The 16,217-nt window shown below is 37.1% G+C and overlaps 1 protein-coding gene across 1 annotated transcript in view; it reads left to right on the forward strand.

Annotated features, from left to right (window-relative positions):
• The window catches only part of YAF2 (YY1 associated factor 2), a 34,462-nt gene extending 24,575 nt beyond the window's left edge, over positions 1-9,887 (forward strand). Inside the window, exon 4 of the mRNA XM_071552372.1 lies at positions 656-9,887. Coding sequence (XP_071408473.1) covers positions 656-893 — 238 coding nt within the window. The 3' untranslated portion in view covers positions 894-9,887. The remainder of the gene's footprint in view (positions 1-655) is intronic.
• Positions 9,888-16,217: the final 6,330 nt, after the last annotated feature.

Here is a 16,217-nt window from a genome sequence, read left to right on the forward strand (position 1 = left end):
GTGAAAAATCTAACAATTGAAAGATTAGAACAAGAAACTTATTCTATCAACACTGTGTGCAATACTCATCTCTATGCATCATTTAAATCACAGCATATGCCAGGAATCCCAGAGTTACGCTGTGAACATAAAGTCCAATTCAAATAGTACAGTGGTGGTTGTAGTGAGTTTTGAAATGAGGTAACACCTTCTGCAAGTCAACACTGTCTGCTGTTGAACTAAAAAGACAGATAGCAACATCTTCATTATTGACCATCATCTTCTACTTAAAATTGCTGCTTAAGACTGATGCAGAGATGGATGTTTCACTGGATCAAATTTGTAACTTTCTATAGTCAAAATACAGACTTGATCTTTAAAAGTAAAATCCTTCACACATGCAATACATCCATATTGCTGCACAGTGACATTATTCATAATGTCAACTTCTAAATAATTTTAGAAGGTAATGTGTTATATTCAACTATTTCAATGTAAAATGTACTAGGAAACACTAAACCATTAACACTTGTGATACCTTGTTTTCCTATGTATTAGATGTTGCACAAAGCAGTCTTACGTACATGGTTGCTCTCCAGAGCTCCTAAAAAGTAGGAGGGAGGCAAGATAATAAGATGGTGTGTGTGCTTTTAATATGGTTATTTGCTTTATTTAGGCCAAGGTTGAAAAATGTGGATCGAAGTAGCGCTCAGCATTTGGAAGTTACCGTTGGAGATCTGACAGTCATAATTACAGACTTTAAGGAGAAAACTAAGTCACCACCTGCTTCCAGTGCTGCTTCTGCAGATCAACACAGTCAGAGTGGTTCTAGCTCTGACAACACAGAGAGGGGAATGTCCAGGTCGTCTTCACCCAGAGGAGAAGCATCGTCACTGAATGGGGAATCTCATTAAGGTTTATTTCCTCCAGTTTCTTTAGTCTCTTCTCTTCAAAAGATACAAATACATAGCTTTGTCACCTGTTACCACATTTTCATGACAGATAATTCATGCATAGTCAGTATGTTGACTGGAACATAATTTATGCAGCTAAAAAAAAAAAGAATGCAGTGGTAGAAACAATAAAGCATGAGGCTGAGTCAGGGGAGGTTTAGGTTAGATATGAAGAAAATGTTTTTCACCAAAGGGTGGCTGAGCATTGGAACAGGCTCCCCAGGCAAGCAGAGCACCAAGGCTGTCTAGAAGTCTCAGGCACATGATGTGACTCTTGGGGTGTCACGTCCAGGGCCAGGAGCTGGACTCAATCCTTGTGGGTCCCTTCTAACTCAGCATATTCTATGATTCTGTAATAACTTAAATGCAATCTGCAATTATGTACGAAGCATTTTCAGACCAACTTGTTAATCTTCATGTGTAAGGGTGCCATGAAAATGTGGTTTGAATGTTCATTATGCAGTGTTATTGGTATGTCCATTTTCACTTTTAGTTTAGTGAATTCTAACACAACTTTTGGAGTCTCTACTATTGGCATGTACTGAATTTAAATTTTTATAAGATAGTTCAAGCTGCCTAAATATGTATTATTTGAGAATTGTGAAACATAGTTCTATGTATGCAAGTCAACGATCAACTTAATCAACTATTGCTGCAACAGAATTTTCATAATAATTACCTTCTTAAAAACACCTGCTGGTACTTGGTGTGGTTAAATAGGAAAAATGTTATTAAAGAAAACATTTGTATGGATTTTTGCCAATGTTTGACACATTTTGCTAGATTACTGTTACTGAATTATGTTGATGGTTTTACCAGTATTTTTTGACACTTAAAACACTTATTGCAATGTTTACAAGCAAAATAGAAAACATGTTCTAAGCATTGATTTATCAGCCTTGCAATTCAGGTAGAGTACTGCATTGTCGCTGTACACTGGTATTCTGTGTTGTGTAACAAATACTGAACCTCAGATGACAACGCATTTGGCAAAAACATAATTTGGAAATATGAAAGTTTGGAAAAGCTTTAAAAATAACAGAAATGCAGTTCTCATTTCTGCTTAGTGCTGTTTCCTTGCCCCAAATTTTTCTAGTGTCATATAATTACTTATTTCATTACAGGAACATCAGATGTTGCACATGAATAAGAAAATAACAATGGTATTATTTTTTGTTCCTGAATCAATTTCTTTAATATTGATTTGGCCTATGACAATATATTATGTCATAAATCATATGGAGAAAACCTCAGTATCCTACTTCATGGCATAAGCTGTCAACATTTACGCACGTAGCAATATACTGATACAGAGCAGAACTATTTACAATCCCACCTGGTATTATGTAAAATTACCAATAAAATATTTTTGTGAATACAGGTTTTGCATTTTTGTTCACAACCAATAAGTGTTTTGATACATACATAAAATTCATGTATAGATTTTAAATTATAGATTCTGGTTCAGTACAAAAGTCCATTTAGCTCCTTTTAGTGAGGTAGTGCACTTACATTCCTGTGAGCCTTTGCTTTTTCATTCAAAGTAAATATATTTTTAAGTCCATGTAAAAGTTGAATGGACCTTCTTGGTAGTGAATCCAGCCCCAAATTATTACCAACATATGATATGTCTTCTTAACAGCTTAAAAAATGGATTTTTGTAGCCCCTGACAATTGTGATGTTTGGTGGTTTCTCGTAGTAATGTATTTTTCTGTTTTTAATGCAGTACTTCTACAGGCACAATGGTACTGTTCTATTTTGTAAGATGCTAGTTGTGAAATACAGTTAGTTGCATAAAATGAGAGTCTGATGTGATATCTGAGAACATACATACCTCATTCCTTGGTGTTGCTGTTTAAACTTTTTAGATATCAAATGTTAATTATAGGCTATTTCAGATGGATAACTACTGACCTGTTTATTATGTATTCTGCTTTATCTTACTAAATAGGGTGTCTGTTCCTTGCTGTTACCTGGCCAAATCTTAGTATCTGTAAAACAATGCTTTTTAAGGTTCTTAAATGTTTTTTTTTGGACTGAGGTGGTGGTCAGAATAACATACACTAGTTTTTAATTGAAAAATACATGCATCTCAACTTTATTGTTTTATATTTTATTTTTAGGTGAGACTACTTGCAGAATATACTGATGTAATAGATGACAAAAGAGCTGAAACTGTTTAAAGAAAGCAGTTTAAGAATAGCAAATCTCATTGCAAGAAGTTTCATGAAATGTGTTTCTAATTTAAAATGCCAACACATCTCAGAATTCCTTGCAAACAAGTAATTATCTATTACCAGTAATCCACTAAATAGGAAATGTATTTTCATTTACATTTATGTGAACACACCACCCAGCACTGCCAACAGGAGGACTCTGTCTTCAGAAATAAGTAGCCATTTGGTTGAAAGGAAGGAAGGATGGAGTGGATTTTACTATGATTCAACTGTCTCCAGAGAGTAATCTCAAAAATGTGGTACAAGTATGGTTATAATCAAAAAGAATGCAGAAAAGTCTCACTGTTCTTTATGGAACAAGACATTGAAAAGCAGTTTCTAACTACAGATACAACACAAGTCAGCTGGGATCTAAAGAGCCATGGTGTTTTAACTGAACTACTAGGTTGCCAGTGTTTAATTGCAATGATGCTTGTTTTAGCATTAAGCAAAGTTAAGATAATTTTTGCCTGTTGGTGAATAAAGGGATATGATAATACTGTCAGCAGAATAGACAAATTCTAAGTAAAATACAGCATTTGATTCTGTTCATAGTGTTATAATTTAAATGACCTTCACTTTCATAATTTTTAAATAATTTTGACTTGTAGTAATCCTAAGTCCTTTTTCTAACTGTAAATATATTTAAAAGCATCTTTATTCCATTTATAAAAAGTGAAAATTTAATGTTGTAATGTGTTTTGATTAGCTATTTTTCTCTGTAATTGCTCTCTGCATAAGAACTGTTATTTGTTAAATCTATATATGCACCAGTCTTCAACAACCAGACATCCTGGGTTGTCCATGAAATGTTGGCCCAACAAAGACAAGTGTGATAGTGTTTCATGTAAATGAGTTCCTTTATGTGTTGATTGTCTGGTTTCAGAAAGAAAAGCGGGGAGAAATGGGGGAAATGAAGTATAAATAGTTCATTGATAAAGTGTACAGTAATTCAGTCTCTTATCTTCCTTTGTCATTAATATAATTATATTAATTATAAGGAAAAGAACAAATATACAGTTGAGACTGGTGGGGTTTTTTCATGAATTTAAGCCTACATATTGGAGATAAACAAAAGTTCTACTCAGTAGCAGGTTTAAGTATACCATATAAAATCTTGATTCCAACAGAGGTGGTAGCAATAAATAAATTAAAAATTTAAAGTTCTTGATATTAAGACCATGACTGGAGTTTTAACCTATTATATGTTTATCTAGATATTTGATGTTTTGGGGCATAATTGTAAAAACTCAAAAAAGGTTTGATTTTATAATTTGTGCACTTTACTCTTTTTAATATTATGAATAGCACATTTTCAAGTAGCCATGTGAGAGTGAGTACTTCCTAGAATTTGTTTCTACCAGTTCACTATAGTGTTTAGGCAGGTCTTCAAAACTTCACATCTTGCATCTTAGATTCTTGATTTTTTCTGTTTCCTGCCTCAAAAGCCTGACAGTTTTACACATTATGCTGATTGACTTTACTTTTTTATACAAGATCAATTTGGTATGGAACTGTCTGTTGTGTACTTTTTATGTGCATTGGGGTTCTTTAACTGAATCTGTTTGGATTTTTTCTGTCACATGCCTTTATTTGATTCTTCTCCCTACTAGGGAGTCTGGGTATACTTTTGTTCAAACATCAGAAACAGTATGGAAATAGAAAGGCATCTAAATGTAATTTCTCCAAAGGCAACATCAAGTGCTATACTTACAGTAAATTTGGCCTGTGCTTAACTCAGGAATAAGATAGGTAAGGTGAAAAGTTAATGCTGGTTTTGGCTACTGGGTCAGTCAGTCAAATATGGCATTTTGCGAACGCGTACTTCTATCTTAATGTTAAGATTTGAGTGTGCTGGAAATAGTCTGAGCTTTGAAAGGTTTTCCTAACATGAAATTATGCCCCAACTTAAGCCAAAGCAGTCTGAGTTTGAAAGGCTGTAACTTCACAAGCTAGCAAAAACTGTACAGTAAAATCAGTCAAACTGAGGAAGCTCAGGTAGTTTTCTTTTGTGCCATCAAAGTTTTAACAAAATGAGAAACTGTTAAAAGATACTTGAGAGATTTGTCTAAGACAACAATCAGGTATTGAGCTTAGCTTGAGATTTAAAGAACTCATATTTTATTAAGAATTGACAGATTTTAATCACTAAATTTAACTTGGGAAAGTAATTGACAAGTTAATTACAAATCAGTGCTTCATAGAAATTATTGTAATTTCCTGTCTGAAAGGGAGTAAATGGTGCCACAGCAATGGATGGCTGCTAGAAAATGCTATTATCCAACAGGGAGTGATACTTACATGGCTTTCCTAAGACATTATACAAGAGGATTGTGATCTATGAATGAGGCCTAGGAGTCCAGGTGTGTCCCCCTGCCAAATCTATACCATTGTATTCAAACAGTGAAAGAAAATGAAGTAAACAAATCAGTTTCAGATCCTAGAATCTTAGTAATGCAGGAGCTGTTTACACGCTCTGTTTAACTGTGTTGGTGAAAATTCAGTAAAACAAGCCACTGGTGTATCACCACTTAATCACTCAGATTATTTGATCCTAATCTTGCTCCTTTTATTGTGGAAGACAGATAAAAGTTACCAGAATGAACTTGCTCTGTCTACTAACATGGGGATTTTAAGAGCAGACAGTTTAATGGGCACAGGAAGTTTCAGGTGTACTTTTAAGGAGTTAAACATAGAAGATGAAGGGCAAATGCATATTCCATAGCTCCTGATGAATATTACTAAGTATGATCACAAGAGATTGCTGTCCCATTTGGAGTTTTTTAAAAGACAAAATGGTAACATTATCTAATCATTCCTTGTCCCATATGTCTGAAAAGAAAATTGCCATCAGAAAAAAAAATACTGTTTGGTAACAGTATTCTTAAAATTGGTTCCAAAAAGTTAATTATTTTGTAGAAATTATGGCATTTCTTGGTAGAGGGAGGAATATTTGAGCAAGAAACCCTTCAGGAATATGTTTTCAGGATCTAGGCCACCTGAAAAAGTGTAGTCTTTCGTTACACTGTTAACAAAGTCATGGCTTAACCTTAGCTGGCAAATAAGTACCATACAGCTGTTTGCTTACTCTCCTCTGTTGTGATGGGGGAGAGAATTGAAAGACTAAAAGTGAGAAAACTGAATAGTTGAGATAAACACAATTTAACAGGTAAAGCAGAAGCTGCACACACAAGCAAAGCAAAACAAGGAATTTATTCCCACTTCCCAGGGGCAGGCAGGTGTTCAGCCATCCCCAGGAAAGCAGGGCTCTGTCATGGGTTAACAGCGACTGGGGAAGACAAATGCCATCACTCCAAACATCCGCCTCTTCCTTCTTCTTCCCTCAGCTTTATATGCTGAACATGACACCATATTGTCTAGAATTCCTTTGGTCAGCTGGGGTCAGCTGTCTGGGCTGTCTCCTCACAACTCCTTGTGCAACCCCAGCCTCCTCACTGGTGGGGTGGGCTGAGAGGCAGAAAAGGCCTTGACTTGACTCTGTGAAAGCTCTCCACAGCAATAGCTAAAACATCCCTGTGTTTTCAACACTGTTACCAGCACAAATCCAAAACACAGCCCCAGAGCTACTGTGATGAAAATTAACTGTCCCAGCCAAAACCAGCACATCTGTGTATAAATATTGACTGGGTCAAAGCGAAGTGAGCACACTCCCTTAAACTTTTAAGATTTTAAGAAATGTGGCTGTAGACCAATGGAGCTCTAATATACAGTGGAGTTACTGAGAAGACAGCAGAGGAAAGGAGACTATTAATGTAGTTTTTGATAACCTGCTAACCATATCCACATAATTTTCTGTATGAAGAAGCAAAAGCATACAGAAGAAGGAAATAAATGTAACCTGGGCTAATGACATGTGGCTCTTCACCCCCTTCCCAAGCTCACTAGATTCTACAAACTAGAAATTCAATTTGGTTCAAAGATAGCCTCAGGTCACTAAAAAAGGATGGAGTTGCTCAATCACTTTGCATCTGTTACTTAAAGTTAGTGGTCAGACTGATTCTTTCTGACTACACACGTTGGGAACACAGATCTAATTTGCTGTTTATATGCATCTAATATATACCTGGCATCCATGAATGATCTATTGCAAGCCTATCCTTCTTTGCACAGAATAAATAGAAATACTTAAATGTCAAGCCCAATTCTTGATCACACAGATCTATGAGAAAGAAAATCTGCTGTCTGACTGATCATCTCTTACTGTAACAGCCTTCAGCTATGAATTAGTCTAGGCAAGAGAAATCTCTTCAAGTTACATGTATTTATTGAGTATCACCCCCACCTCTGAAGGAAACACATTCTGATTCCTTCCTCTCCCCCCGCTTTTTTTTCTTTTAAGTACGTTTATAGTATAAGTAGATGCAGTGAGTTTGAAGTAATTATTACTCCTGCTTTTGCAAGTGGGGAATTTGATGGCTGTTCCCAGTTCTTCAACTATATTCTGGTTTCTGTAAGTCCAGCAATGGTATGTGGAGCTTAGAGGTTATTATCCATTTTGTTCACCATTGTTTCTATATAATTGACTTACTGAACAGGTTCTTGCTGAGCATACTTAGTTACACTGATCCTGTACCATTCAAGCACTCTGGTTGAGATAGTTAGCATTCTGGGATGCCAGTTGTCTGCATTTGTGCAAATGGTCTGATTCTGTGCTGGGAGGCTTCCAAACCTGGAAACATAGACAAAATGCTTTCCAGCTGATGGAGGCATAATGTTGCCAAGTAACTTGCAATACCTGGAGGCTTTTTGAAAGGTCTAAGAAAATGCTTCAGTTCCTGCTAGAGGAGGAGGTCTGAGAAGCTTTCTCAGCTTTCCCACAGAAATTGCAGCTAGCCAGCTTCTGTTTCTAAAATGTCAAAGACCTTCAAAAATGCTCAGTCCAACAAAAAGACAGGATAAGGAGGGGGTGGAGGAAGAATGAAGAAAATGTGTTTTCAGAATAATCCCTAGAAGAGCCATATATAAAGGCTTCTTTGTCTGTTTTGTCTGTTAAGCATTCCCTTTTCTTTGTATAGCATTAGAAGTAGGCAGCATTACGCACCTTAGAGGTATGTTGTCTTGCTTTATAATTTTTAATAGCTTAGGTTTAGTGACTTTTGGCTTCAAGATAGATGTAGGGGTTTGTGCATTGAATAGTAAATGACATTAAAATTTCACTCTTGGATACAGGTCATTTATTGAAAGGGATAAAGTTTTCGTTAAAGAGCAAGTCAGGAACAAAATAAATTCCTCTTGTACAATTAGCCGGTATGCAATTTTAAAGGATGTAATTCTTGGACTACTAGAAAAAGGAATAGCTTTATGTTGCAAAGGTAGTAAGAACTCAAACTAGAATGGATGTGGCTTCTGAAGAGTTTTGCGGCCAATGGTTCATATGGCTGATTTCAGTGATTATTCCACACCTTACCCCGCTAATCTTGAAGTTTGTTAGAGCATCCTCACAAACGAATCAAGACTACCAACAGTATTGTCAGATGCTCTTAAAATTTGCTAAGTGCCTTACACAGAGCATCGAAGAGGCAATGGTTCAATTGCAAGGAAGTTGAGTAAAATATTTACTCCTCTGGCTGGAGTCACAGGTTATCAGTTGTAACCAGTTGTTCCTGGTTATAACGCGCTAGATCTCAATTATATTGCTGATACAAATATCTAATAAGAAACAGTCCAGAAATTTCTGAGGCTTTCAATTTGTAAAACATACATTTTCTGGAGGAGATTTTTTTCTTTAGTCAGCTGTGATGATCTGCTGGAATATCACAGAAGTGAGTAAAACTTCTGAGTGTTTTTGGATGCTTTCACATTTCTGTTTCTCCATCAAAGACAGTATTACCATTCTTGGAAGGGGTAACTAAGTTGGGTTTGTTCATAGGATTTGTGTTTATCCAACAGTAGTTTTTAAGGATTTTGTTGTTAGAAAAGGGCTTGTTATTTTGAAAATAAAAATCTTACCTGCCAGGTGTCTTCCCCAAATGAGTAAGTGCCTTTTCTGTTCTGACTCTTAGAAGTATTTACTTTGTCAGATTGAATCTGAATGTCCTGAATAAACTAACTATTAAGTACTGAGTGTTACCAATGACTTGAAATCCTTTCACTGAAATGAGAGAGAGAATGTAAGCCACTTGAATTACCTTGAGACTGGTGTTATCAGAAGTTTTATAACTGCTACGAGTAGTATACTTCTAAGAACAATGTAATTTTACAGGAACTTAATACTGATAGGAAATAAATATTTATTAAAAGAAGTACATTAAATAAATATTTATTTACCAACTTAAGTAAGAGAAAATGTTACACCATGGGGGCAACAGTCTTACTGTTAGCAGTCCTGACTACTTAGTGGAAAGTAAAACTAAGGTCCTGGACTGCAACAATAAAAATGTGTGGGTTTTGGTGAGAGATTGGGACTCTCAATCTTATGTCTACATTTTAATAAAGTAATTCTTCCTACCTAAGTTTTTACCAATTCTCAAGCAGAAAAGAAAGAATGAGCAGGTATCAGAGAGAGGCCCTCTGGTTTAATTGGTGCTGCTTCCTATCTCTAGTGGATTTTTTTTAATTTTTTTTTTAAACTTTGCTCAGGACTGGTACAGCTGAAAGTATATTTTCCCTTCATTCTTAAGCCTAGATTTTGAATGGAGTTTCTCTGAGACACTTTTGTAGTGAAATCGTATTCCCTACAAACATTGAAGACAAAAATAAACATCTCCGTGAACAAAAGATTTTGTGTGGTTGTAATTTTTTTAATGCTTTTATAGTTTCGAAATCTTTCATGGATTTTTTTTCTCTCCCTTACCAGAACCAGCTTAAAAAAGGATGGCTACTAGTTTTGCATTCCAACTAAATGCTGGAGAGGACTTGGGGAGGTGGGAGGGGAAGAGGGTGGTGGGGGAGGTGTTTCCAGGTGTTTTTGCAAAACCTCTGCTCCAGCTGCTGTGTGTGCCAGTCACCGTTTGCTAGGCTGGTGGAAGCACTTGGAGGGAGCTCCCTTGGCTTGGCCCCCCCAACTCTGCATGCCCTGTGCTCTGTGCTGTTCCCTGGAGAGAGAGCAGTCACTGCTACCTGGATTTGCTACAGATTACCTGAGGGCTGATGCCACCTGCAGAGGAGTTGCTAACCCCCCTCCCCTGCAATGCTTTTGAACAAAGGACTAGGAGAGGGTCTTTACACTGCCTAGAGGAAAGGTTTCAGCCCATCCCCTGTGGCTACCATTCCCACATGAGTGTTTTTGGAACCAGCACCTCTCCTTGGTCCTGTCTTTGCCTTGCCAAAGCCTGTGAGTGACTTTCGTGGCCACCGCTTCCCAAGGCGTGGCAGCACCTCCATCTGTCTGTAAATATAACCACCGAAGGGGCAGAGAGGGCTTGATCTGTTTTGAAAGTGTTTTGGTTACGATGCTGCTGTTTGTTCTGTTCTGTTTTTTGGTTATGAATATTTGTAGTAAAGAACTGTTATATTTTTCCATACATTTTATGATTAACATCTCTTAATTTCAAAGGTGGTGGTGGCTTTGGGAAGAGACCCCTTCTGAGCCCAGATAGACATCTTGGTTTTTTCAAACTGAGACAAATATATACAAATGTATTATACAAAATGTAAAGGTAATCTAAGAAAAACATAGTATATTGGTCTACACTTGAAAGGTCTCTGTGTAACAGTCAGAAAGTACAGTTTGCATTATGAGAGGCTACAAATTTTCTGTCTGATAAACCATGTTCAATTCCAGGTAAGCATTCCTTTAAGTGAAGGTAACAACACATTGCATTTAGCCAGATGTATAGGAACCCATCAGGACACTGCCTTCAACTGACTTCTTCCTGACCTCAGTTCAAAGACAATATTAAACAATGTAAAATTCTGAAATCTTGGCAGGAAAGCTGAGGGGAAATGTCTGGAAAGAAAGAAACAGTAGGAATCCCAATGCAAAGGTAATTTAATTTCTATATTTAATGTTACACAATTGTTGATAATGTAATAGTTTAAAAAATAACATCCCTGTAGTTATTTCACATTGATGACCTACAGTTGGTTTTCAGATGAGCATAAAAAGATATGTTTGATGGCTAGAATAGTGGTAGATATTGAAATACCTTCCCCAGGAATAAATTAATACTTCTGCCTTGTGAACAATCTGATAAGAAAGCATTTTTGGTGAAGACTACTGTGGATGCACTGTATTTCAATCGTGACTGGCAATGCTGATGCTTAGGGTGTGCTATCATAAATAAAATGGTAAATAATTGTTCAAAACTCCTCTCTGAATATGTTAGTTGTACTGTCTAAGAGAAGGTTCAGGAATTACAGGTATGCAATTTGGAGATAAACAGCAGAGTTTAGGACTGATCTCAAAATGCCAAGAGGCCTCTGTTAATCTACTGACCGAGATGATTCATTGCCCTTTTTGGCTGTGATGGAAGTTGAGATATTCCTGGGAGTACTGCTTCTAAGGCAAGAAATTATGAAGGTATCCATGCTTGCAAATTAAAAGTAACAGCTGAAGTAAGAAACTTGAGAAGGGGGCTTTGTCTAAGGCTTCATCTCATTGTATATACAACTACACTGTTACTAAAGCAGTTTATAAAACAGTGGTCTGTGCGGATTCTCTCAATTTATCTTCAAACTACACACAGTTCCCATGTTCAGTTCTCTGAATTGTCATTTGTGTTGCTTTGCAGCATAAGACAAAGGTTCTACAAGGTATTCCTAGAAGAAGCTCATTCCCTTGTAAAGACCATCGGAGTTTCCCACTTGTGCAGTGTTGGCCATGAGTATGGGAATTCATCCCCACTCCAGGGAGACAATGTGTGAGTTTGATACCTCCTCAGGTGCAGAATGTTTTTAATGCCACTCTGCCAGTGTTGGGCATAGATCTCCAAGCACAGGCAGCAAGTGTTTAGGAAACTGTTGACATAACTACCAGGCTTGGTACTAGCAGAAATACTGATTGAATTGGCATCACATACCAGAATGAGGCTATTGTCGCTAATTAAGGGAGTTTAATTTAGTCTTACTCATCTATTTTACCAGAACAGAAGGTATTCAAAAGAAGAGCGCAAGTTGTAAAGCCCTTCTATCACCCTTTTATTCATTTCTTTCCACTGTTGACTGACAAGACTGCTACACAATTATGGTCTGAAGATCAAAACAAATTTCTTAAATTCCACGCAAATGTTTTGGCAGCCATGGGAGATCACAGCATTCCTATGCAGATACGGGCCTGGTGCTTGGAGATAGCTTAGGACAGCATCCAATTTTATTTTACTCTTTCTTGTCCTGAAAAAAATAAAATAGTAAAAAGAAAATTTATAAAGTTACATGTTAAAAATAGGTAAAGGAGGGCTGAGTAACGTCTAAGTGCAATCATGAGTCAGCAGCACTAAAGGATAATTTGGATGTTTCAGGCTCAAAGCTCAGTGCAACACAATATCCCAACTACACGCTGGCTGTGCTGCCATCATGCAGTGGAACCATCTGAGAACACAATTCTGCTGATGCCTTAGATACATCAGTGTGATGTCCACGTGGTCCAGGGTGTTGCACAGGGCAGTGCAAGTCAGGCTGACTGCTCGCCATAATTCCACGAGCTTCAGGCATGACCAAGGCTGTTAACCAACTATGAGGATACTGGTACTTAGGCAGTTGTTTGTGATACGGCTGTTCTATGCAGTTTTAGAGAAGCAGGTAGCCCAAAAGATAGTAAAAATGTCTTATCTCTTCTTCCTTATAATTCAAGCACTAAATGCTTTAAACAACTACTGCATTTAGTTGCTCTAATCTGTTTTTTTTAATGACTAGTTATGGAAAGAAAGCAACCCTTAGAGGAAATTATGTGGACAGACAAACATTAGGACTTTTATTTTTCCATTTTTGGCATTATCTTTACATTGCTTTACAATGTTACACCTTGCTTGAAGAGACTAGGGAACAAAAAAAGGGTACACATGAAAAAAATAAAAAGGTGAAATAATTGACAAAGTCAGTCAACTTTTCATCTGGTTTGACTGCCTGATCCCTTTCCAGAACACCTCCTTACTGAATGACTGTCTGTTGTCTGCTCTGTTTAAAATAGGGGCAACTGTCTCCAGTGTATCATCTGGCTTGCACTGCTGAATGGGTCTCACTGTCTTGACAACCCTCCTATACTTCTGTTTTCTCTTACAAGAACAGCTGGCAGTTGTTATCTAATTTTTTTTTATGCTAACTGTTTTCTAGATGCAGTTTCACTCTCCTAGACATGCAGGCTTTTTGAACTTGGAAATAATAAATACATAAATAATAAATAAAATGTGTAAAATGTTTACATTAACTAAAAAAAAAAAGTGGTTCTTTTCTGTCTGTGGTCTGAGCATTTCACGAGCTAATGCATTCCTCTTCAGGATGTTCAAAAAAGTGACTAGGATGGGAATACTTAGTACAGGTAGCATTAAATTCACTATGTAGATTCTGTACTGTTACTGTGAAATGGAAAAGGTAAAAAAGACCTTGCAGGATTACTTTCAGATTATTTAATATATTTCATCTTAAAAATTGAACTTTAAAGGCATAATGAAAAGTTGCTATTGTGCATGATTACTGCTAGTAAATATTCTGGTAGATGATAAAAAAATGGTGATGTATTGTAGTAATTTAAAGACCATGATCTATGTGTCAGGGGACTCAAAACACTTGATGCTGTAGCAAACAGCAGGAACAATAAGGACTTTTAATAGTTATATATAAACAAATAACAAGCAAAAAGCAGCCCTGCTTGCCTTATTTCTGCATTTTTTGTATGTGGCACATATTTGCATAAGTAGGTAAGTTTTCTCTGACTCTTTCCAGAAGTATTTTAAACACAAATCAGAGAATGACAGAATGGTTTGAGTTGGAAGCGACCTTAAAGACCATCCAGTTTCAACCCTCCTGCCATGGGCAGGGACACCTTCCTTTATACCAGGTTGCTCAAAGCCCCGTCCAACCTGCCCTTGAACACTTCCAGGGATGGGGCATCCACTTGTCTGGGCAACCTGTTTCAGTGTCTCAGTACCTTCATTGTGAATTTTTCTTCATCCTGTCTAACCTAAACCTACTCTCTCTCTTTATGGCCATTTCCCCTTGTCTTATCAATGCATGCCCTTGTAAAAAGTCCCTTTCCAGCTCTCTTGTTGGCCCCTTTAGGTACTGGAAGGCCACAGTTAGGTCTCCCCAGGAGTCTTCTCCAGACTGAATAGCCCCAACTCTCTTGGCCTGTCTTCATAGGAGAGGTTCTCCAGCCTTCTCATCATCTTCATTGCCCTCCTCTGGACTCGCTCCAGCATGTTCATGTCCTTTCTGTGCTTGGGACCCCAGAGCTGGATGCAGTACTCCAAGTGGGGTCTCATGAGAGTACGGTGTAGGGGCAGAATCACCTCCCTCTACCTCCTGGCCACGCTGCATTTGATGCAGCCCGGGACACAATTGCCTTTCTGGGCTGCAAGTGTACATTTCTGGCTTCTGTTGAATTTCTCATCCATCACCAATTTAGAGACAAGGATGTCATGCACAAGTTCAGGTATTTGACAGTGGAATTCCCTCATCCACCAACAATGTAAGCCTATCACAGGGGGCCACCAAGTTTTCAGGCGTGATTTGTCCTTAGTATAGCTATGTTTGGCTGTCAACAATCACTTCCTTATTATAGCCATGCCAGGTATACTGCTTGGAGAATTTTAGATGACTCAAAGAAACAAAAGTCCAACATTGAGAATGCTCTTTGGACTGATGTACTGGAGATCCATATTTAAAAATCTTTATAGAAGAAAAGGGCTTGACACACAAATATAGAAAAAGAGATAAAACCAAAATTCTCTTCGTGCTCCTAGAAAGTATTCCTTCTGTGTTTTTAATATAGTAAACCACTAACTACTGTACAAGTCTACATATATAGATGCTTATTTATTTACTCAGGACATGGAGGTTGAACTTTCTTAAGAGAGATGATATAAATATTTTTACTAATGTTTACTAACTTGTAATTCTTCACAGGGGATCCATTAAATTAATTTTGAAGTGATGTGTACTATTGATGAAGAAATAATTGATTCAAATTAGAAGAAACTAGGAAGTTTGCAAAGTGTCACACCACTTCCCAAACTGCTTACAATGCAGCTTACTTAATTTTGTGTACTATTGTCCTTGGAAGTTACTTCCTATTCCTGTTCTCCTCTGGTGTTATTGTGGTTACCAAGAGTAATTGCAAAATATTTTAAGCTCCTATTTATAATCTAAATAGGTTAAACACACACTACAATACTAAACGGTAAGAACTAAACAGGGAAGGAATCAAGGAAGGTAATATTTTGGTTGTCAATAAAAAGTGATTTTGAGAATTTAAATAGTATTATACATTGGGGGCATTTTTATGCATTGGGAAATTTGAAGAGTAGATGCAATACGAGTGGAAGGCAGTTGTACCAAACAATCTTTTTTCTTGAAAAGTAACAGGGAGGGAAAAAAGTGGTATCTGGAAGCAAGAGAAAGGGTCATTGCCCCAAGAAGTCTGACGATAGCATATGTACAACACATGGCAGCAAAGCAGGTTCTCTTCACTTACAGAACCTTGCAATCTATCGTAGCCAAGTGTTGACACTGCAGCTTGTCTGAAAGGGCATATGAACATCAAAGAAGGTGTCATTGCCTTTGAAAAACCCCTAACTGGTCTGCACATGGGGCAGCATTGACAAAGCTGTCAGCACAGTATCTTATTGCTTTGCTAACTTAACTAATTGTTCAACTTGCTGAAAGAGCAAAACCAAGGGGAATGATATAAATGCATCTGATGAGGACTGGGTTTTTTAATTAAGTTGATCTGGTTTGTATCTCAATCTAATGAGGTATTAGAATGTTGATTTTCTTTTCTGGAACTCAGTAACTGCTCTTCTGACCCTTGAACACAGTTGCAGAAGTGTAAGATGCTGATTATTTTAAAAATTCATTTTTAAAATTGAGTTGAGTTCTAAAGATACAAAAGTTACCATGGCTAAGTAAATTATAGTCAGGGAAGGATTTAAAGATTTAAAATTATTAATAAAA

Source organism: Pithys albifrons, chromosome 3 (genome assembly GCF_047495875.1).
Source record: "Pithys albifrons albifrons isolate INPA30051 chromosome 3, PitAlb_v1, whole genome shotgun sequence".
NCBI lineage: Eukaryota > Metazoa > Chordata > Aves > Passeriformes > Thamnophilidae > Pithys > Pithys albifrons.